At 30.5% G+C, this 23188-nt stretch overlaps 2 protein-coding genes and 3 long non-coding RNA genes across 9 annotated transcripts; 2 read left to right on the forward strand and 3 right to left on the reverse strand.

Moving 5' to 3' along the window:
• Positions 1-754: 754 nt before the first annotated feature.
• LOC107889711 (soluble inorganic pyrophosphatase 4) lies at positions 755-4388 on the reverse strand. The gene is made up of 9 exons (XM_016814248.2): positions 3922-4388; positions 2918-3055; positions 2788-2816; positions 2469-2534; positions 2278-2385; positions 1975-2040; positions 1759-1879; positions 1532-1613; positions 755-1045 (listed from the first exon to the last, which is right to left on the reverse strand). Exons 2-9 carry the CDS (start codon positions 3051-3053, stop codon positions 1003-1005), a joined length of 651 nt encoding a protein of 216 aa, XP_016669737.1. The 5' UTR covers positions 3054-3055; positions 3922-4388; the 3' UTR covers positions 755-1002.
• A 5230-nt stretch (positions 4389-9618) lies between these two features.
• LOC107889712 (ras-related protein RABE1a) lies at positions 9619-14761 on the forward strand. Of its 5 annotated transcripts, none has more exons than XM_041076822.1 (10): positions 9624-9972; positions 10091-10201; positions 10795-10867; positions 10955-11055; positions 11709-11774; positions 11972-12069; positions 12181-12243; positions 12325-12417; positions 12581-12694; positions 14504-14761. In XM_041076822.1, the coding sequence occupies exons 2-9, from the start codon at positions 10129-10131 to the stop codon at positions 12662-12664; spliced, it is 651 nt and encodes a 216-aa protein (XP_040932756.1). In that variant the 5' UTR covers positions 9624-9972; positions 10091-10128; the 3' UTR covers positions 12665-12694; positions 14504-14761. The 5 variants fall into 5 exon arrangements, with proteins under 5 accessions (XP_016669738.1, XP_040932756.1, XP_040932757.1 ...); XM_041076823.1 differs by lacking the exon at positions 14504-14761 and adding an exon at positions 12881-13539; XM_041076821.1 differs by lacking the exon at positions 14504-14761 and adding an exon at positions 13068-13539.
• On the reverse strand, positions 14100-15428 carry LOC107889714 (uncharacterized). Its single transcript, XR_001681835.2, has 2 exons — positions 14886-15428; positions 14100-14798 (listed from the first exon to the last, which is right to left on the reverse strand). It is a non-coding gene; the product is annotated as an uncharacterized lncRNA (long non-coding RNA).
• Positions 15429-16464: 1036 nt separating this feature from the next.
• On the reverse strand, positions 16465-17328 carry LOC121206216 (uncharacterized). The gene is made up of 2 exons (XR_005901234.1): positions 17082-17328; positions 16465-16999 (listed from the first exon to the last, which is right to left on the reverse strand). It is a non-coding gene; the product is annotated as an uncharacterized lncRNA (long non-coding RNA).
• Positions 17329-19327: 1999 nt separating this feature from the next.
• On the forward strand, positions 19328-20057 carry LOC107889715 (uncharacterized). The gene is made up of 3 exons (XR_001681836.2): positions 19328-19449; positions 19529-19621; positions 19787-20057. It is a non-coding gene; the product is annotated as an uncharacterized lncRNA (long non-coding RNA).
• The last annotated feature ends 3131 nt before the right edge of the window (positions 20058-23188 follow it).

Here is a 23188-nt window from a genome sequence, read left to right on the forward strand (position 1 = left end):
ACTATTTATGCATGCAATATATAAACATAAAATGATGTTATATCAATAATTGTGTTAATCATTTACAAGAATTGAATCAAATAAAAAATTCATGTATAAAATTGCACAAAATCAAAGTTCATATATATAATTGCACATTAAACCATAGTTCATGTATAATCTTGGGATTTATCTCAAAAATATAATTAGTGTTAACAATATTTAATAAAATAAAATAATTTATAAATTTATCAACCATTTCATATTAAAATAATATTATCTTTATTTCAAAAATGCAAAATTACTATCTTTTTAAGGATTAAAATTTATAAATTTCTTTGATAAATGATTTTATAAATTTAAATAATTATTTGACCAAATTTTAAACAAAAAATTTGATGGATATAATAATTTAATTTAAGTTTATGATATAGAAGATTAATTTATAATTTATTAAGCAATTAATAATTAAAATAAAAATTTGTTATTAATCCTTGTATTTTAATACTTTAATGAATTTAATCTTTACACTTTAGTTCGATCAATTTTGGTTCTTACACTTTTAAAATTAGTCAATTTTAATCCTTGTATTTTTTAAAATTTAAAATTTCAATACCAAATAAAAATAAAAATAAAAAAAACGTGGGAGGGTATTTCTGTTTAAGCATTCCGTGATAATAAAAACAGTTCATAAGGTAAGGCACATCAAACAGTAAATAAAAGTGAGTGGGCATCATACAACCCAAAATAGAACAAAAAAATTTAAGAGATAATGGAATGTAGCAATCACTCATTACACTGAGAATTATCTAAAATTATCGCCATCATTGCATAATTGTCATAAAACACCAACAGCCATGTCACCTATAAAATGAAAAACACATTTTCTTTGTCGCAAAACCAGTGAGTGCAGGGTGTTTCTGCCCGCACAAGGAGACGATGAATTTCTTGTATAGCAGCAACATATTCATATTCATATTAATATATATATTTGTATATAGACGGGGCACGGTGAATCGACAACTACCGCCTCAAGCTCTCCACGATGTAGTCCGCGTAGAGATTCCTTCAAAACAGAATATTGAAATAAAATTAGATCTCTATTTTGAAACTGTTAACAGAGCATAAATGAATTTGGACACAAGCAAAAGTCTCCGAAAAGAAAGAATCACAAGCTGTAAAGCAACCCCACTTAAATCTTTAGTGTTTTTCTTCCTTTTCCTTAAGCTGAAAGCTCTATTAGACTTGCATTTGATTAATTATATGAACGTGATCTATACGTATATATTTTCACACGAAGCATTTGAAAGAAAGTCTGATATAAGTAACAAGTTTTTCTTTTGCCTGTATCAGTATTATATTGATATATGTTGCAATGTCATTATCGTATTTAAGATATTTTATATTTTTATAAATTTTAATATATTCACAATTCATATTGAAAGGATTCTGAGATTCATGTATTTGTCATGTCATATTCTGCATCGAGTTTTTTAATTATTTTTTTGTGATATTTCCAGACTTGGATTGGAGACAGGAAACTATAACTTACAAGGAGTGTTGGATTGCCTCGTATGCAGTAGAGGCAGGCAGAAAGTCATTAACAGCAACTTCTTTGTTCTCATTCTTCTTATCTGCGGTATTTAACAAGGCAAAAGAAAGTTAATAGGCTTCAACTAATGGACCGGTCTAAAAAACATATCATATCCTTCAGAAGTTACATATAACACTTGCTTTACTAGAAAGCATAATTTAATTTTAGCCAAGAAAGATACATACAGTCTTCAAAGAAGCGACGGATTTCAGCCAGGCGGTGAGGTGGGAGTTCCTTGATATCATTGTAGTGACGATACTCAGGATCATCAGCACAGACAGCAATAATCTTGTCATCTTTCTCACCCTGCATTCATAAAATTCCAAAGTTTTCCTCGTTTGCTTTTATACACATCCATTGGTCAGCAGTATTTTAATCAGTGGACAGTGGTTAATCAGTACCTGATCAATCATAGGCATCAGACCTATAGCTTTAGCGCGAAGAAAGCATCCTGGAATAACTGGTTCCTGTATAAGTTTTAATGGTAACATAAGTGATAACATAAAATTTTTAGAGCTCTTATCAATTATGATTTATAAGTATTGCATGTGGCATTGGCCGATGTATGGAATTTATAATACTGTGCCAAACATAGTGCACTAGGCAAACCGAGCCATTACAAGAGAGTTCCAAAGCATGAAACATGCTTCACAACCATGAATTAGATTGATATTTTAGATACAGATGTGGATCAAAAAGTGTACCTGCATAATGATCAAGACATCCATGGGATCATTGTCTTCACAAAGAGTACGAGGGATGAATCCGTAGTTGTGAGGATACACAACTGATGAGTAAAGCACTCGATCAACCTTCAAAATTATGCACCTTTATCAGCAACCAATTAAATTCTACAAAGAGTGGCAAATACATTTGGACAGTTAATAGTAATTACCATGATCAGACCAGTTTTCTTGTCAAGTTCATATTTCACCTTGCTACCTTTTGGGATTTCAATCACCTGTAGATATTAACCACGTCTTCAGTACAAGTATAAAGAGCTCTGAAATGTAAAAAATTCTCAAACATGATAACTGAGAAATACGGCCATGAGAAAAAGATTTAAAATGCCAAATGTCTATAAGAAATGTGTTAGGAGACAACCAAACACCTACTTATTGTAGAACTCTACAAAAGCATTTTATTAAATGTCAAACGTGCCATCCAAAATGTAATGCTAATGGTTAGGGGAAGGTAAATTTTAGTATACTTACACAGTTGAAAACCATTGGAGCTCCAGGTCCTACAAGAAAATTTTTACAAATAGTAGAAAAAAAGTACATTATTAGATTTACAACATACCAACAGAAAACACACACACTGAGCTTAAGTTAACATTCATACCAATCTCAAGATCATGCCATGGGTGAGCAGCAACAGACCTTCTGCTCATCGATGAAAGAATCCTTTCATTCAAAGGAGGATGTGATGCGTGGTGAGAGCCAGAGGACTTGGTTGGAGTCTCAATTGGTGGTGCCATCTCTGTGAGTTACAAACAATGTATCAATAACTACTATAAAAAGTTCATGAAAGGATTACAGTTCCATATAAAATTCTCAAGATTAAATGCTGAAAGTCCCATTGATCTGTTACATTTCTTTTTCTTTTAATTTATAGATCATATTGCTTAACCAAAATAAGCATCTAAAACAAGAAATTTTTCGCCCAGGCATTGGCCTTCTCTTTCATAAAACTTGAATTTCTTTTAACGCGGAGCTTTTCTGCTTGGCAAGCTAAAGGTTTTTCTTAGCAGCAGATTATTATGATAAAGGACAAGAAGCAAACATATCAAGGCAAAACTCTCAAGAACCTAAAAGTAAATTGGGAAAATATACCAAATAACTTAACTTATTAAAAATTTTCCTCATCTCTGTTTCGTAAAATAAGCATAGCAGATAATTAAATTTTCTACAACGTTTCCTAGCACAGTATCTTGCACAGAGATTACACGGAAAAAATTTGAGAACCTTGTTTGGAATTAAAAAAATGTAGGGGTATAAAATAATAAACACCAGATCTATAAAGCTATTAACAAATGCTAAAAGGAGGAAATACAGAACAAAAGTTAATATTAAAAAAACGTGATTTCAGCTCAAGATCAACTCCAGATAAATTTTCAGCAGGAACTTACTAAAAAAGAAAAAGAAAAACAACTGATCTCCGATAATTTTAAAGCAAAAGAATAAAGGAAAAATACGCATTTCTTCCATGCTGCAGCCTAAACACAAGTTACAACTTACAACTAGAGGAAGCAATCAGATCCAGCAATAGAGCATAAACGAGGAGAAACGGAGCTTAAAAACGAAAATTAAAGATCTAAAACGTTAAAAAATGCATTTTAAACGTACCTTCAGCGGTTTCCTGTTCTTAAGAAAATAAAGCTTTCAAGAAGCTAATTGAAAAGAAGAAAACGCACAGATCTCGAAAAACAAAGAGAGCAAGCAAAAAAGAGAAAGGTTAAAAGAGAGGTAATGATAAGAACGAATTAAAACCCTATAGAAACACTTAAGGTGGAGCAAAGAAAAGCTTGATGCCTTCTCGCTCTCTTTCCTCGTTAGAATTTAAAGGCAACCCCCCGCTCGATACCATAGGGAGGAGAAGTAATAAAAAAAAAGTGTAAATTAAAAAATATAAAAAACGTAAAATGAATAAATAAATAAACAAAAAGAGGGAAATTCCTTACGTTTCATACGGCGCGGAGAGAGAAAAAAAAAAAGTGAACCGCCGATACTCTGCGGAGGCGAATAAATCGTGGCACGTCGTCTGGTGATGAGGGAAAAATAGTATGGGGCCCACTTAGCTCACAACGTTCCATAATTAATAAGTCATGGATAATTTTAATTTTATAAGAAAAAAAGTATTGTAGGTAAAATGGTATAAGGGGAGCTAAAAAACTTTTCAAGTTTAAAATTAAATTGTATATTTCTATTATAATATAAATAAAAATATACTTCCATTATTTAGTAATTTTTTATAATTTTTGAAAGATTAAATTATTTTTTTTATTTTGAGATTAAAATATAATTTTATTATTATTAATCTAAAATTTTATAAATTATAAAGAATTTAAATGAAAAATCTTCTATTTTAAGGAATAAAACCCCTGCTAACTTTTGATTCTGCCATTATTATATGTACACGTGATGTTTTACCCTTAAGTCATATTTCTAAATTTATATTTTTAAAAATTAGTATAAATATAATAAAGTTATAGAATAATTGAAATTTTATCCGACTATTTAATATATATTAGATTTGTCATATTATATGTACAATAATAATTTTAAAAAATTCAAAACTATTTATTTGAAAATTGGGCCATTTTGTGATTGAAAGCTAATGGGTCTCGGTCAGGGCGTCTTCTTTGATTCTCCGAAATGGTTGGGTACTACTACGAATGACATTGGAGATATTACTGTAAATGTGGTGTGTGGTAGCCACCTGTCTTCTGTTATGATTTTTTTTTAAATAATTACGAACTCGTTGGTTCAGTTTATTCTATTATTCAAAAATTCGAAATCAGTACAATATAACAATCTCTCTTATCCTTAAAATCTTTTCCTTTTAATTATAACATTCACAATAAAATTATGGAGTATGGAAAAAAAAAGTTGAGAGAATGTCGGTGTAGAAGGAAACGAGGTGGTAACGTCTGAATGAAAAAAAAAAAAACAATGTGTAGAAAAGGTATGTTGAAAGCAAAGCTAGCCCGAAATGAATTGAAAGAGCGTGAAGAAAGAAATCTTGAATGTGGTGGTGCTGATACGTGATGGTGTTGGAGCATTATAGGATTGGAGAAAAGCCCTTATCCCCTGGCTGGCTGGCGAAGCACATGTCGGTTGACTTCTTTCCCATATAACTACCATTCAAATAAAATAAAAGCACATAGCTGACGTTAATCTAATCCTAGTCCTATATATCCTGCCAACTACACGGTTTGAATTTTAATTGCTACATTGACGCAGGCAACGGGACAAAAAGTAACGTATGACCGACGAAGTCAAGTATTGGAGTCGTCTTTCATTCTTCAACCCTACCAGTAATTGGCGCAGTGATTTGTTGAATTCTTAACATTTGGCGTAATTCCTTTTTTCTTTTTCCTTTTAAAATCAGTTTCATGCTTATTTAATCAGCACCCATTTGCCATATGTTTGAATGTTTCCGATCCTCCTTCAAAGAAAAAGAAAAAGAAAAAGAATGTTTCCGATCCATTTGCCATTTGGACCATGTTGTTCCCTCCAATTCTGCCCAATGTCTATGTTTTCCTTTTACTTTTTCTTTATTAGCCATAAAAAATTAGTACGTTGAAATTATCTCATTTTTTTAAACAGTATAAATTTTCAAAAATGAAAAAAACAAAAAGTTTTTAAAGAATATATATCTTTTGTAACTTTTCAAAATTTTGAAAATTTCCACTATAGGTCAATTTTTACAAATATTATTTTAAGTGGTATTCACATAAAACTCTTTTAATAAAAATAACTTTAAAATTTAAATTTAATCTAAATGAACAAAATTTATTTGTTGATATTTTGAGAAAGAAACAATAACTTCCTAAAATACTTATTCTCAAATGATCAGTTAGCTAGTCGTTGAGATTTGGGCATATCTTGAGACAATATTTAATTTCCATTTTTTTCTTTATAATTGTTTTCTTTTCTTTTACTTGTGAACAGAAAGGTTGATAACGATACTCGATCTGTATGCACGATTATTTTTTGCGTGACTTGGTACCAATAAATGTATTGAATAATAGCAGAAGATAAGGCATTTAACAACCGACGGTGTATGGAATAATAATACCAATAACACTAAAAGTGTAAAATGCTTAACTTTTTTTTTTCATTAATTACTGAAATTAGATGCTTTAATACAGTTCATTAAGCTGCTACGCCTGAAAATATATCATTAGTTAGATAAATCACGTATAAAATATGTTATTTAATAATTTTCTTTGCTGTTAGGAGTAATAATCACAAATTTCAAACAAATATTATATAATTAATATGAAAATTAAAAAAAAAATCTAGAAGCTTAACTTGATTTGCATCTTATAATATATAAATGAGATAAATGAAATCCAAAATAAAATTAGATAGTTATATTATTTAGATTGAACTATCATTTTTCAACTCAATTTTGAATAATTTAAGTTCAAATTACCGACAAACTATTAGGTGAGGTGACAACGATTTTATTTACATAATAATGAACACTTGAAAAACAAATTTGTTGCGAAGGATTTACATTAAGTTGTTGATAATAGATACCAAAGAGAAAGAAAAGAGGGTGGAAATAAAGTTCGATTCCCTCACGTAGGGTGGAGAATTGGATGATAAGTAAGGGAGAAGGAGAAAGAGGAATAATTGGGAAAGAATCGTCATTCTCTTGTGTGTCTAGGCTTATATAGTGGGTTATCCACTTATCATTTGTCTCGTAGTGGTGTTTGGTGGGTTTTATGATTTTACGGATAAGTCAAAAGTTAATGGTCAGAATTCAAATATCAAATGAGAATTATTATTGAAGGTTGGTTTATCGTTATGGTACATGTTGCGTGATCTTGTCACTGTCATAGGTTATCTTACTCTAACACCACCATATTTTAAAGTACTGCCAGATGACAAATAAGTTTATTTATCTTTAAGTAAGAGATCTCATTCTCAAATAAAAGATTTTAGGTAGAAAATATATTATGAAAAATTATCACGAAAAGTTTAATGTGGAATGCTCACAATTTCACTGCATGTCTCTTATGGTAGGGTATAACAGATGCTTTGGCTTAACATAGATTAATATCTAATACGATTTGAAAATACCCTCAGTTAAGAGAAAAAAAAAACTTTAGTTCATTTAGAGGTGTTCATGGGCCGGGCTACTCGGCTTGCCCGAAATGTGAGAGGATTTGGGCAAAAATATAATCCCGAAAAATTGGCTTGGACAAAAAAATACGCCCGTTTAAAAAATGGACCGGGACTCAGGTAAGATATTTTAGCCCGGGCCTGACCCGAATTCACTAAAGGACAAAAAAATTTTGTATTTTTTTAATGTTATTTTCTTGTTGATTTCTCCCTATTTTGCTACCATTTTACTATTATGTTGCTACTATTTTGTTGTTATTGTTTGGATATTATATAAAACTTATTTTCTTATTATTTTAAAGGCATTTGTTAATTTTTTTATTATTTTAGAGACATTTGTTTGTTAAGTTGCATCTATCTTTAGTGTTATTTAAGTCTATATATTTTTTAAAATTTATTTTTAATTTGTTGGGAAATATTTGTTTTGATATTTTTAGTATTTTTGATGTATAATATATTTAAAAATAATATAAAAATTAATATGGGCCGGGCTCAGATTTTAGTATTTTATCCGAGTCGGGCTTGAACAAAATTTTAGTCCCGTTTTTTGGACCCGACCCGACCCGACCCGACCTCAATAAATAGACATACTTTTTAATTGAGCGCAGCCCAAACCCAACTTAGCCCGACTATGAACACCTCTAAGTTGATTCGTTTCATCGGGCTAGCTTTCCAGTTTTGCAAACATTGGGCAGGGTTCATTGCCTTGAAAGAGAATGAGTACCACTACCAATGCCTAAATACTAATGGCATTTTTCTTTTCAAGAATATGTTATTTGGAAGCTTTTTGACCGAAAACAATAATTGTCGGGAATTTGATTTTTGATATATATTTTTTATTTTAGAACTTTACGAATTTACTTCCAAACTTCATTAAGCTGACCAACTAAGCTGCATTTGGTAATGAGAAAAACGAGGGGAAGAAAATAATTACTGCTTCATTAGTTTAGGCGTAAAATTTGAAAATAAAACCTTTTGATCACAAAGTATAAATAGATTTATAAATTCAAAATAATTAATATTTTTCACATATATAAAAAGTAAAAAATCACAAATAAATAATAATAGAAGTACAATTAACCTTATCTACAACAAGCGTTTAATTGTTATAGAGATTTGATTATTATATACTTATAATAACATTTGAGATTTAAATTATATTTTTAAGATTTTAAATTAAAAATTATAATATAATAATATCAGTTAATTAATAAATTTTACTGATTCAATCTCAGTAGAATTTTTAAACTCTACAAATAAAGTTAAGAGTTAACAAATGTCTTATACAAATATAATAATTTATTAAAAATATATTTTTAAAAAGAAAACATATATATCAAAATAAAGTAAAAATAAAATCAAAATCATAACAAAATGTTATTATAGAAAATAGACATCACCATATAAATATTCGTTTTATAATAAGTTTTGTCCAAGGTTCCTTCTCGATTTATTATGTATCAAGAGGAAAAAAAAAATACCAGAGCCGAAAACTAGAAATTAAAAAAAAAATTAAAACAGAAAAGGCCCAAAATCCTTGGGGTAAGTGTGTTGACCGGGTTGATCTTCAAAGCAGAAAGTATAATAAATAAATAAACCGAAATAAAAATAAAACATTCAAAAAAAACCCGGTTCATTTTTTTTTGTTTTTGCGTTCAAATTGATTTATTGTTAAACATGTTTAGGTACAAAATGTTTATATTCAATGTGGTGCATTTTTTTATGTTACAATATTTAATTTTATCATTATTTTTTTTATTTTTATATTAATTGTAAATAAATACACTACCCATCTAAAGAAATCCTTAATCAATTAATTTAATTTAATCTCAACAACATTGATGGTACTTATATAGAGTTAGTTGATTGACTATATAAAATGATATTTATGTCTTTATAATGCAATAATAAATAGCCATGAGATTAGAAACTTGTAAGGAAGAAATATTTAGGCCACTTTGATGTATTTTCTTTTTCTTTTCCTTTTGGCCTTTTTAATAAAAAATAAGAACAAATAACTAAAACATCAACGAGAAGCTGAGTTAGCAATATATTAATTATTTTAAATAAATTGATCATATTTGGAGGAAAATGTCAAACATTGAATTGGAATTTCAAGCTTTTAAATAAAATATACAAATTATTATCTTAATTACTATAATTCAATAGAAGTGCAATTTAAAAAAAAATTCTTTGTTTGCTGCATCCTTGCTGTACATCGCATGCATCACCGACGTTTAACTAACAGCTTACGGACCGGAAAGCCCACTCATTCATTCTCTTCAACCAGCTATTTTCTCTTCGTTGACGAATTAAAAAAGAAGTAAAGAAAAAACCGCCCGTTAGATTCACACAGATCTGAACACTAAATATTAATCCAACGGTTGGGACTGCGGAGTCGAATCCAATAACTTATTTCTTGAATTTATTCCTCTTTTCTTCAAAAATTATTTTCTCCCTAAGAAAAAAAATTAAACAGCCGACCGGTGCTGACGTACCAGAGACGTTTCACCAGATCTCACTTTTCTCATCCCTGATCTGGTATTGCGTTCTTTTCAATTCACCAAATAAAATTTAAAAAAGAAAAAACAGTTTATTTCTTTTATTTTTTTTCCAATTTTCACAGTGATTATTAACGGCGTTTCCTTTTCTGGTGTAGGGTTTATTCGTTAGTTCCGATAAATTTATTCTATTCCCATGGCTGCTCCACCTGCAAGAGCTCGAGCCGATTATGACTACCTCATAAAGCTCCTTTTGATCGGCGACAGCGGTAACTATCTCTTTTCCTTCTCTATATCTTGATTTGAGATGAGATCTACTGTTTAATCGACATTGACTTTGTGAAATGTAAGGGTTCCTTGAAAGGATTTGATGTTTTATTAAATTCCTAAATATGGAAAACTTAGATGTGAGAGCTTTCAAGGTCATTATCTTAGATTAGGTTTCATTTTAGGTTTATAGATGATACGATAATTCGGAAAATTATTGTTTGTTTCAGTGATTTTATGATGAATCTATACCAATGGCGTCTTATATTTTATGTTGTAGTTTTTAATGTTTTCTGCCTCAATATAGCTAGTTGCCATGGGAATGTTCTCGTGTCACTTGGTGGCTACTGAGGATGGATGCGAAGGCTGAGATAGGAAAAGAAGGATACAAGGTTTAATATGTATATTTGCATAAGAGACCTTTCTTAATACAAGGGATTGCCTGCTATAAATAGTTTTATTTTATTTATTATTGTAATTTGGGATTAATAGTTCATACTGTAGCGATTTTTTAAAGGAGTTCTATTGAGAACCTGCACTTCCTCAAGAATTTGAGTTCCATGTAACTCTGTTATGCTATCATGCTGTTGGGCAGGTGTGGGTAAGAGTTGCCTGCTTTTGCGTTTTTCGGATGGCTCATTCACTACAAGTTTTATCACGACAATTGGGTAGGTATTATCTAATAACAGTGTAATGGTATATTATTATTTCAACAAGGGGCATGTTGTTTAATAAGGTTGTGTTTTCTTTGGCAGAATTGACTTTAAGATAAGGACCATAGAGCTTGATGGAAAAAGGATCAAGCTGCAAATTTGGGATACTGCTGGGCAAGAGAGGTTTCGTACAATTACAACTGGTTAGATTTTTGGCTTTGAAGGTGTCACTGACTAGAAATGAAATACCCAATCAGAACAATTGCTTATCTGATAGATAAAATAATTCAATAGCAGGACTTGGGTATTGTTTTGCATAAACCTGTTATTTGCAAGTGTTGTCCTATGATCCGGGTTACATTAGTTATCACTCTAATACTCAAATTTAATAACATCTCTGGATCAAGGTGGTTGTTGCTTTGCATTCTCTTTTTTGTGCTTTTCAGTCTGCTAGGAAGTTAGGAGTTTGTATGCCTCAGTGTTTTGTCTATCTCATGCTTGCCAAGCGCCTCCTATTGTAATGCTCTATAATTATAGGACAGGACTTGGAAATAAAATTACAAAGAAAAAATGTTTAGGAGTGAAATTCTTTCAGTCCTCTAGAGGCATAGCTGTTATTATTATCTTTGTGGGTGTTTGGAAATTTCACATCTAGATAATTTTCTCTTTGTTCCATGCCCCAAACGTGGTTCCTTGCTCTTTGTTTCCCCTAGAAACAAAAGTTATCTTAGTTTTACCCTTTTGGGCAGGCTTTGGTGGCTCTAAGTGCCTACTTTCCTAATACATCTGGATTTTATTGTATTCTGAAGTCTTTTCTTGTTGACAGAGAACTAAAGTAATATCTCTTTTTGTGCAGCTTACTACCGTGGAGCCATGGGCATATTGCTTGTGTATGACGTGACTGATGAATCATCTTTCAATAGTAATTACTGAACTTTTTGTCATTTGAACTTTGGACTTTATTCACATGATTCATCTTAACCAAATTTTTAATATTTAGAAATGTTTTCCACCTAATTTGCTTGTTACTGGAACTTGGAAGTATACTTCTTATCCATTGGTTTGAAATTTTAGTCCTTAATTTTCCTATCAACTCGGCTAATGTTAATTTTTTCTTAGACATTAGAAACTGGATTCGAAATATTGAACAGCATGCTTCAGACAATGTGAACAAGATTCTAGTGGGTAATAAGGCTGACATGGATGAAAGTAAAAGGGTCTGTTCTTTCCCTCTCGTACTTTGTGCATCTTTATATGCATTTTTGTTTACCCCTTTGTTTACTATATTGGATATTTTTCTTAAGTCTATCGAGGAACTTCTTTTTCAGGCTGTCCCTACCTCAAAGGGCCAAGCTCTTGCTGACGAATATGGCATCAAGTTCTTTGAGACTGTATGTAATTTTTGCTGCAGATGCTGTAATTACTTTTGTAGTTGATATTTCTATATGCTTAAGACTTACTCTATCTTGCAGAGTGCAAAAACAAACTTAAATGTCGAGGAGGTTTTCTTTTCAATAGCCAGGGACATCAAGCAAAGACTTGCTGACACTGACTCAAAGGCTGAGGTATGGATTCTTGTGCTCGAACTATCAACTTTTCTCGTAACATATATGCAGTACTTTTGATAATTGTGCAAATCCTTCTTTAACACACGTCTCTTGTGATAACTATTCTAATTAATTTACATATATGGTTATCTTTTTATTAACTTTTTCTGGGTCTTTACAGCCACAGGCAATCAAAATTAACCAACAAGACCAGGGAGCTGGGGCTGCGGCAGCTGCTCAAAAATCATCTTGCTGTGGAGCTTGAACAAACTACATTGCGGATGAGATCTGAAGGGTACATTTTCTTCTCTATGGTGCCATTTTGATCCTGGGAAAACTAATTTGTTACAACTATTTTGTTTATATTCTCCTGCATATCATTATTTTACAGCTGCTACTGTCTGGTGTGAAATGTTATTAGATCTTGGTATTTTGCAATATTAATTATATTAGATCATTTGTTTAAATAACGTGCTTGAAGGCAAATCTACCTACCATTTTGGTGTTCGGAATTTGAAACTAAGAACAGCCCTGGTAAATTGGTGAACCACATGAAATCGTGCCAAGAATTGGAGTATAATTGAATCAATAGATTTGTGAAGTTTATGTCTCCAAAATGAAAGGATCGTGTTCAAGCTAATCCTTTACCTCTCCTCTTATCTGGACAGAGTTAAAACCCAGATTACGATCGATTGATTTCCCCCTTGAAAAAGTTCTCGTTCGATAGATAGGTAAGAATAAGCCTTAGACCCAAGTAAACTCGCTTAGCCTCGATTGATTTATGCCCTTAACCGTGGTTATCCCAAATATACATTGTTAATGATGATGGGATTGAGGAGGATGGTAGGCTTCTTGGCCTAACTAACATTTAACATTGCAATGATGGGATGGAATGTACTTTGTTATACTGCATTGCCTAATCACCTGGAAATGCTGCTTTATTTTTTTGGTAGGTAGCATCATTGTTTGTTACAACTGACTACTAGATTTACAAAGACGTATTTCTGATATCGCAAACAATGCGGGCATTTGGATGAGTCGTGTTCTCATGTTTATCTTGATTCGTTTCAACTGCTATATATTTTTATTCCTCAACTTGCTCAATAAAGCTTAACAGAATCAAAATTGATTAGTTGGTAATTATTAGCCAATACTGAATAATCACAACTGAGTCAAATTGATGAACAGGCGGCGCCACTATATCCGAATTAATCACAATTAAAATAATGGTTATGGAACAACAGGGTATGTCAGGCCGCTTTATTTTTTTCCTCTTTATCTCTGGTTTCCGAGGTATCTTTTTCGGCTCCCTTACGAGAAAAGTAAGACTTATTGGAAATTATGAGTACCCAACTGAGGGGAATCTCTTTTTAATAGTAATGCAATAATGCAATGCAGACAGGGAATCTCTTTTTAATAGAAAAGTCTTTAAACAATAACTTTTGGGACAGAAAAAATAATAATGCCTATGTACTTAAAAAAAAAAAGAAAAAGAAATTACAATATGTTCCATATTTTAATAAAATAAAAACTCGTTTAAAAATAATTCAACGAGGTAGAGGCAGCCATTAAATTTTTGGATAGTAAATAGTATAAATTTTAATCAATGGTCAAGATATTCAATAGTACAAGGACAATCAATCCTAATTTCATTAGAAATTTATATTAATTAGTCTCTAAAAGTTCTTACCCAATCAAGATATCAAAAGTGCATTAGCTTTAGCATATTAGGAAGAAATAGATAGCATAAAATTCCTCATCCTCGTGAGTTCATCTCCTCGACAAACTTGGCTTATTTTACAAGTTAATATTATAACAATTGAATTGGAGAGTAGAGTCATTAGGAGGCAGGTGTAAGCCATTCTTTGCTGCAGTTTTCTTGCAAGTTGGGTTTGCAGTCATGGATATCTTATCTAAGACTGCATTAATCCTGAGGATGAGCAATTTACGTACTGGTTGTTTACCGCCATGCCTTTGCCACCCTTGTTATGGCTCCTTTCGCTGCTTTTCTTGACAAGTATATTCTTCTTCTTCTTCCTCTCTTAAAGTCCATTCATGCCCATTTTACCTTTTTAGCTATCTACTCCTGTTTTTTGTTTGACAGGAAAATGAGGCCTAAGATGACCATGAGAATCTTCATCCAAACAATCTACTCCTCTGTGTTCAGCCAGAATGAAAGAGGACATAATGGCTACAATAATCATGCATAGGGGACTAAAAGCTGTCACAAATACTGGACCTCTGTGTTTCATTATCATCCCTTGAATGTAATAAGCAAGTCGTGAACATACAATACCCTGCAACCATGCAATTTTCAGATATTGTGTTAAAAAATAAAACAATATTCGAATTATGGCACCATTATTTGGATGAAGATGGTCATCTTAGGCCTCATTTTCCTGTCAAACAAAAAAGAGGAGTAGATCGTTAAAAAGGTAAAAATGACATGAATGGAGTTTAAGAAAGAAAGAAGAAGAAGAATATACTTGTCAAGAAAAGCAGCGAAAGGAGCCATAAAAAGGGTGGCAATGGCATGGCGGTAAACAACCAGTACGTAACTGGCTCATCCCCAGGTTTAATGCAGTCGTAGATAAGATATTCATGACTGCAAACTCAACTTGCAAGAAAACTGCAGCAAAGAATGGCTTATACGTGCCTCCTAATGAACCATCTACTTGGTTCTCCATTTTGTCCTACGGATTTATGACTTCACTCTCCTATTCAATTGTTATAATATTAACTTGTAAAAACAGCAAAGTTTATTGAGGATATGAACTCATGAGGATGAGGAATTTTCTGCTATCGATTTCCTCCTATTTATATGTTAAAGCTGATACACTTTTGATATCTTGAGTAATAATTTTTAGAGACTAATTAATATAAATCTCTAATGAAGTTAAAATTGATTGTCTTTATACTATTGAATATCTTGAACATTGATAATAAATTACATTACTTATTATCTAAAATTTTATTTCACTGTTAGGGTCGGGCCCAAACAAGTTTTTTTTTCTAAAATTGTTTTTTATTAATTTTATTAGAAATTATAAACAATCAAATATTTTATATTTTCAAATCTTTTTCATTTCTCCTAAAAACATAAAATAAAATATCAGAGGCGATTTCAGTTTTTTTTCATATTTAAAAGCAAACTCCTTTTTATTAAACCATTTTTCAGTTTTTTTTAATGTTTGTTTCATGTAAAATAAGATGGTTAACATAAAATTTTTTTCACTCACCGAAAATATTTCTTTCTTATTCCCGTAAAGTATCTTACTAATTTTTTTCCCATAATATATTTTTTAAACTGATAAAGCTCTGCTCACTGTAACGCCTCCATATCCAACTTAAACATCCAATCAAAGCACCGGGATGTTACATTCTCTATTACATTATTTATTTATTAAATATTTTCTTATAAATTTTTAGAACTTTTTAATTTAATCCCTTTTTGTCATAAAAGTTCAATATTCATTAAATTAATCATATTAAATCATTTTTTTCTTGTTACACTTTAATCACATAATTTATCTCAATATCATGTTTCACATATCAAATTTTTATGTATTTCACTTTTATGATTTCATCCACATATTTTCTCAAGTTTAACAATTTAGTCATTATCATCATAAAAATTTCATATTTTCCCGCAATTGTACTTTTACAGTACTTCATGCATATTTCATCATCTCATAACATATTCACTAAGCTTTTATTATAATTTCCTTATTCACATATTAAATTATTTAACACTTAAACTTTTGTACATTTTTCAATTTAGTTCTTATTGCCAAGTAATTTATTTTTCACCATATAAGCACTTTGATCAAATAATTCATTATAATATCTTATTCGAGATAGCAAATCTTATTCCACATAACAAATTTTTCATGCATATCTTGTTTCACAAAATTTATAATTTAATCCTTAACATCATGAAAAATTATTATTAATATTTTTAAAAAACAACTTCTATAAAATACTTTTTAGAAAATCTATCAAATAAAGCTTTCCAGAAATTATACTTCGGAAACCATTCTTAAAGAGATAAACGTATCCTTAATGTAAGCAAAGCAAAACACAAATTTCAAACTGCAAAAAGCAATACAAATTTTTGTGTACTCTGATTTTTCGGTGGATTGGTTGTCTTGTACCCTCTTTATCCTCAAGAAGACAAATTTCAAACTGCAAGAAGCAATACGAATTTGCATATTTTTCCAAACTATACTAATATCCAACCACTACACTCCATCTAACATTTAAAACTTTCACAAATTTTTCTGTACTCTGATTTATGACATCTTTGCTGCCATATATACACAATAACAAAACCATCTCTTTCACCTTTAATTTTTTTATTTTCGATGGCTATAATTTGTGGCCCTAACTGTTAAGCTAACCTAGAGATTAGCCTACAGAGATAAAACACTACTTTAAGTTTTACTTTTTCATTTCCAATCTCCTCCTGTAGAGATAAAACACTACTTTGAGCAGTTCGGTGATGAAAGGAAGAGAAGGACTACGCTCTTTGGTTTTATGAGCCACTTGCATGCTGGAAATGCTACTGAGTTATGGTTGAGTAGTGACGGGTTTGCTCTTACTTTAAAAAAAGAAAAAAAATAATACAAAATTAATTTTGCTCTCACTTGAAAGAGATTGACGGGTGGACCGATGGTGACTACCTGACTGGTGAACAATGATGGTGGACCGGTGGTGACTGCCTGACTGATGAACGACGATGGTGGTGGCTGGTGGGTGTTGGAGTGGAGAAGGCAAAGTTATTTTGTTAGGGGGGATTTAGGAACTAGCTGATAGAAATTGGGGGCAGTCAACTGAAGAGGAAAAGAAAACTAAGGGTAGGCAATTAGGAATTTAATTTGGTCCCGGCTCAAAAATTTCTTACATGAGTCTCGGATCATTTTCTAAAAGGATTTCGTGTTTTATCTAAATTTTTTTTAAATATATATTTTTATCTAAATTTTTTCATTTTTCGAGCAAACTTTCGAATCTAAACAGATGACTTAATTCATGAGTAGGTCTATTTCTACTTAAATAATATTTTTATCTAAAATTAAATAAAATTAAAAAATAAATTAGAAATAAGAAAAATAACTCCATGTACAATTTTTGAGAAATATAAAAAAAAAATATTGAGTTAATAAATGAAAAACTTTTAATTAAAATAGTTTATAGGAAAAAAAGTTTATTTAAAATAATGTTATTTATTTCATCTTTTTTATATATTTACTTCTGTGTTTATTTCATACATTACGTCAAATTCAATTAAAACAATTTTTTAAAGGAATTAAGACAATTATTAGTAGAAATAAATCTCAAAATTACATAACTTTAATTTAAAATGTAATTTGATATATAAACCTTGGTTTGGTGCAATTATATACATGGAACTTTAATTTTAATTTAATCATACATATTTAAAGAAATAAATACATCAATTTATTTATATATTGGATTTGTTCATGTAATATATAAGCATAAAATGATATTATATCAATAATTATGTTCTTAATTTGTGAGAATTAGATCAAATCATAATTTCATGTATAAAATTATATAAAATCAAATTTTATGTATAAAATTGTATATTTGAACAAAGCTTATGTATAGATTTGAGGTTTATAAATATTATAGGCTTAACTGAAAAAATAGCCCTTGAACTATAACATTTTTGTCATTTAAGTATCTAAACTTTTTTTTTTATCAAAATGATACCTAAATTTTTAATCTGATTACTTTCCTTAAAAGAGTTTCCATCAACCAATTAAATTATGACATGAGGCAAAATTTTAATTAAAATTATTTTTTCTTTTCTTTTCTTTTCTCTTCTTCTCTCTAAAAAGAAGAAAAATGGAGGAGCCGTTGAAAAGATCCATGAATTATATTTTTTTCAAATTATATATATATATTATATATATATTTCTCATTTTGATTATTTCTTGTAATGTATTGATGGGCGGAAGCTTCCCAACTAGCAAAAGTAACCTAATGCCATGGGCGTTAATTGAATAACAAAAGGGCTTGAATACCATTTTTTTTTCTTATTTTCAAGCATAAACTAATTTTTAAGCATGAATCCAATGACTGATTCTGTCGTTTAATTTTTATTTTAGGTAATAAATACTTAGTTTCTTGTTCTTAATTATGTGTGTTTAATTTTTACTTTAATATTTCTAAACTATTGATCTGTATTTGGTGTGTTCAAATCGAAGGTTGAATAGATCCTGTTTAAGAGTAGATTTTACGTAATTGAGTAGAGTTGCATATAATCCTAGAAATAAGACGACATAAATCTAGTGAATTAGAGACAAATCTAATAGGGGGATTTATAGTACGAATTAATGTGATAATAGGGATTTTAATTAGAAAAAAAATTTAAATTAATTAACCTAGAGTCAGTTGCTCTGATGCTCAAAAGAGATATTTGGATAATTTAAAGATTTCTACGGATCAAATTACTAAGTAAATAAATTGCATAATTTAGATTAATAGTGATAGATGAAATCTAGGTGAATTTTTTCTTGGATATTATTTTGCTTCTTAATTGTTAATCGATTATTTTCCTGTTTTGTTCTTTACCTTTTTCGCTAGTTAATTAATTTAGTTGAATTTAGTTTTTAATGTATCACTTGAATTTATCAGTTAAATAATAGAAATATAATAATTATTAGTACTTTTAGTTTTCAAGATATCCTTGATAGATGCATTTAACTTAGCCAAATTTTTAGTTAGTTTATGATGCATTGGTCCAGGTAAAGTTATTTCTTTTGTTTATTGACTGCGTTCTGTTTAAGTTTGTTTGAAGTTTAATTCCAACAACTTGTTAGCATCTGACTGTTAGTAATGCTAGCAACCTACATGAGTTTATCATCGGATGTCATTTTTGCATATTAAGTGATTGTATCTGTAATGGTGGATGTGCTTTCTTGTGTTAGCAAACTGTAAAGATCGAAATGATTAAACCTTCCTTGGTTAAACCTAAATCAGACATCTATTATCCTGACGAATATGGCATCAAGTTCTTTTGAGACTGTATGTAATTTTTACTGCAGATGCTGTAGTTACTTTTGTAGTCGATCTTTCTATATGCTTAAGAGCTACTATCTTGCAGAGTGCAAAAACAAACTTAAATGTCGAGGAGGTTTTCTTTTCAATAGCCAGGGATATCAAGCAAAGACTTGCTTACACTGATTCAAAGGCTGAGGTATGGATTCTTTTGCTCGAACTATCAACTTTTCTCGTAACATATATGCATTTTTTTTGATAATTGTGCAAATCCTTTTCTTTAACACACGCTTCTTGTGATAATTATTCTAATAAATTTACACATATCGTTATCTTTTTATTAACTTTTTCCGGGTCTTTACAGCCACAGGCAATCAAAATTAACCAACAAGACCAGGGAGCTGGGCCTGCGGCAGCTGCTCAAAAATCACCTTGCTGTGGGGCTTGAACGAACTGCATTGCGGATGAGATCTGAAGGGTGCATTTTCTTCTCTATGGTGCCTTTTTGATCCTGGGAAAACTAATTTGTTTATATTCTCCTGCATATCATTATTTTACAGCTGCTACTGTCTGGTGTGAAATGTTATTAGATCTTGTTATTTTGCAATATTAATTATATTAGATTATTTGTTTAAGTAACGTGCTTGAAGGCAATCTGCCTACCATTTTGACGTTCGGAATTTGAAACTAAGAACAACCCTGGTAAATTGGTGAACCACATGAAATCGTGCCAAGAATTGGAGCATAATTGAATCAATAGATTTGTGAAGTTCATGTCTCCAAATTGAAAGAATCGTGTTCAAGCTAATCCTTTACGTCTCCTCTTCTCTGAACAGAGTTAAAACTCAGATTAGGATCAATTGATTACCGCCTTGAAAATGTTCTGTTCGATATAGATAGGTAAGAATAAGCCTTAGACCCAAGTAAACTCGCTCAGGCCCGATTGATTTATGCCCTTAACCGCGGTTATCCCCAAATATACATTGTTAATGATGATGGGATTGAGGAGGATGGTGTGCTCCTTGGCCTAGGTAACATTTAACATTGCAATGATGGGATGGAATGTCCTTTGTTATACTGCATTCCCTAATCACCTGGAAATGCTGCTTTAGTTTTTTGGTAGGTAGCATCATTATTTGTTACAACGCACTACTAAGTTACAAAGACGTATTTCTGACACAAACAATTGAGGCATTTGGATGAGTCGTGTTCTCATGTTTATCTTGATTCGTTTCAACTGCTATATATTTTTATTCCTCAACTTGCTCTATAAAGCTTAACAGAATCCAAATTGATTACTTGGTAATTATTAGTCAAATTGATGAACAGGCGATGCCACTTTATCCGAATTGGACATTCACGATTGTTGTTATCTAGAATTAATCACAATTAAAATGACTTTGTTGCTGTAGTGCTGAATCAGAACGATAATGAAATAATGGTTATGGCATCACAGGGTATGTCAGGCAGCTCTTTTTCCCCGCCCCCCCCTCTTTTTATCTCTGGTTTCTGAGGTATCTTTTTCGTCTCCTTTACGACCACAGGTCTAATCCTCTTTATTGACCAGAAAAAAGAAAAGAACAGTCTTATATTCTTTCACTATAAATTCATTAGGGTTTAAGTGGCAGTCAAGTCGCAGCATAAATCACGAGAGAGAGGGTTTCCACCCATCAGACCCATATTTCATTAAAAGCACAAATGTTAGTGCGAATGCATGCAGAAATGGCGCAATGAAGCAAACGTGCAGCAAGTGGGAGCGTAAGCCATGAAACGGAGAGGACAATAAGGCTTTCATTTTTTCACCATGGAATGGTCTTCCTTCCTCTGAAGAATTCAAGAAAACAACTGAACAATAAAGCTGAAGAAAGATATCTGATAAGAGATTTTCATGTTGGAATAAACGAAAAAGAAGAAATCTTAACCTTCCTTTAGCTTACCAATAATGGAGCTTGATGTTTCAATACAAAGCAATTTCGTCCTATCCACACCCCTTTTTGTGATTAGTGGAATATGCATAAGCAAAAACAAAAATGCCTCAACTTAGACTCATCTATGGGCTACACAAATAAATTACTCGATGCATTAATGAAAAAAGTGGTGTTCATCTTCTGACACTATTTTACTTTTTACAAAACATGCGGCAACGGTCTGGCCGCTCCATCAAAATTTTTTATTTTTTTAAAATAAACATTAATGCTTAGCAATAGCATCAACACTCCATAAATTATTGTATAATATAATAAATTTTAAAACTATTAAAATATTAACTTAATAATTTTAAGTTTTAAACACATAAAATTTTTCATAAAACCAGTCATATTATTAGAGTATTAAACCAACAACAATTCATAGAAGTTAAATCTTTCTATTGATGCCAGTTGTGTTTTAGTTTGATAGGTATCAGTATTGTTGTCGGTGTAAAAGGACGTGGGTTTAAGTGTGCTGAAGCGCATTATACTTCTATTCAAAAGTTAGGTTGGAGAGGGGCTATAAATAATTTTAGATATTATATAAAAAAGAATAGATATGATAACAAATAAATTAATTAGCGTCTTTTTACTATTTGCAATTCTAATATGTAGTTAGAGATAAAATATAATATTATTAAAAAAAAACTATTTTAAGTGCCTTTTTATGCTATAAGAATACAATATGCAAAATACAAATTGAACATAAATGCAAGGTTAATAAAATTTTTGCTAACAAAAAGAAATTTTAAACAAAATTGCTAAAATTTAACCAATGTTCACGATATTCGACAATCAATATTAATTTCTTTAGAGATTCGTATTAATTAATCTTTAAAAAATATTACTCATCTACTATATTAGAAATTTCATGCAAAATCAATCTCTCAAAATCATTGAATCAATAAAAATTTAATTTTACATAAAAATCTTAATTTATCACAAGATAACTACTATACTAATTTTGTAACGGTTAATCAATCAAGATTTAAAAAAAATTACAAAATTAGAAACACTTACTTGAAAGTATTAAAAAAAATAATCACATTTCTTGTAAAAATTCTAGAATATGTGTGAAGAAGAGGATAGATTTGAGAGAAAATAATAATATTGAAAGAAAAAAATAATTTTACTAAGTGGAGAGAGATAATTTTTTTTATATAAATTAATTTATCAGTAACATAAAATATATTTTTTATGAGGTGAATTGACCCACAATTTCCTATGTGGCTCCCCATTACAATCATAATTGTTCAAGAGCCTCCAATGGAGCTATTGATTTGAGCCAAATGAGAATTATATTTTTGGCGGTGTTAATCAAAATCCAGTAGCGAGCTAAGCATGGGTGTTGGGACCTAAAATATCTCTTTTAATCAACCCAACACATGTCAAATATATGCAAGTAAACGTTGGACAAAGATTAAATAACTTTTGTATTGAGATAAACTCATGTCAGTAATGAACAAGTAAAATAAAAAAAAATTGAAAATATTAAGCACATAAATTTTATATGGAAAAACTCTTTCGAAAAAGATAAAAAAAACTATGGTAAAAAGAAATTCCACAAATAAGAGAAAAATATAAGATGGAGAAAATCAAAACTAATAAAAAACGAAACCCCGAAAGAAAAAGCTTTCAAACAGAAACATAAAATTTTCTCTTGATTGTGTTATTTTCTGTATCTAGATCTAACTCACACACTAATCTCGATGACTCTAAAGTGACTTAGATAGGCTACATGTTATTTGGTGCACACTTACCCTAGATACACTTTAGATAGCAATTAATGCAATATACTA

Source organism: Gossypium hirsutum, chromosome A09, assembly GCF_007990345.1.
Source record: "Gossypium hirsutum isolate 1008001.06 chromosome A09, Gossypium_hirsutum_v2.1, whole genome shotgun sequence".
NCBI classification, from domain to species: domain Eukaryota; kingdom Viridiplantae; phylum Streptophyta; class Magnoliopsida; order Malvales; family Malvaceae; genus Gossypium; species Gossypium hirsutum.

Coding starts and splice junctions, on each gene's coding strand:
- LOC107889711 (XM_016814248.2), bottom strand. CDS start 3,053: ATGGCACCACCAATTGAGACTCCAACCAAGTCCTCTGGCTCTCACCAC. Junction 2,817..2,917: donor ATGGCATGATCTTGAGATTG/GTATGAATGTTA, acceptor ATTTTCTTGTAG/GACCTGGAGCTCCAATGGTT. Junction 1,046..1,531: donor GAGGCAATCCAACACTCCTT/GTAAGTTATAGT, acceptor TCTGTTTTGAAG/GAATCTCTACGCGGACTACA.
- LOC107889712 (XM_016814249.2), top strand. CDS start 10,129: ATGGCTGCTCCACCTGCAAGAGCTCGAGCCGATTATGACTACCTCATA. Junction 10,868..10,954: donor AGTTTTATCACGACAATTGG/GTAGGTATTATC, acceptor TTTCTTTGGCAG/AATTGACTTTAAGATAAGGA. Junction 12,244..12,324: donor GCATCAAGTTCTTTGAGACT/GTATGTAATTTT, acceptor TCTATCTTGCAG/AGTGCAAAAACAAACTTAAA.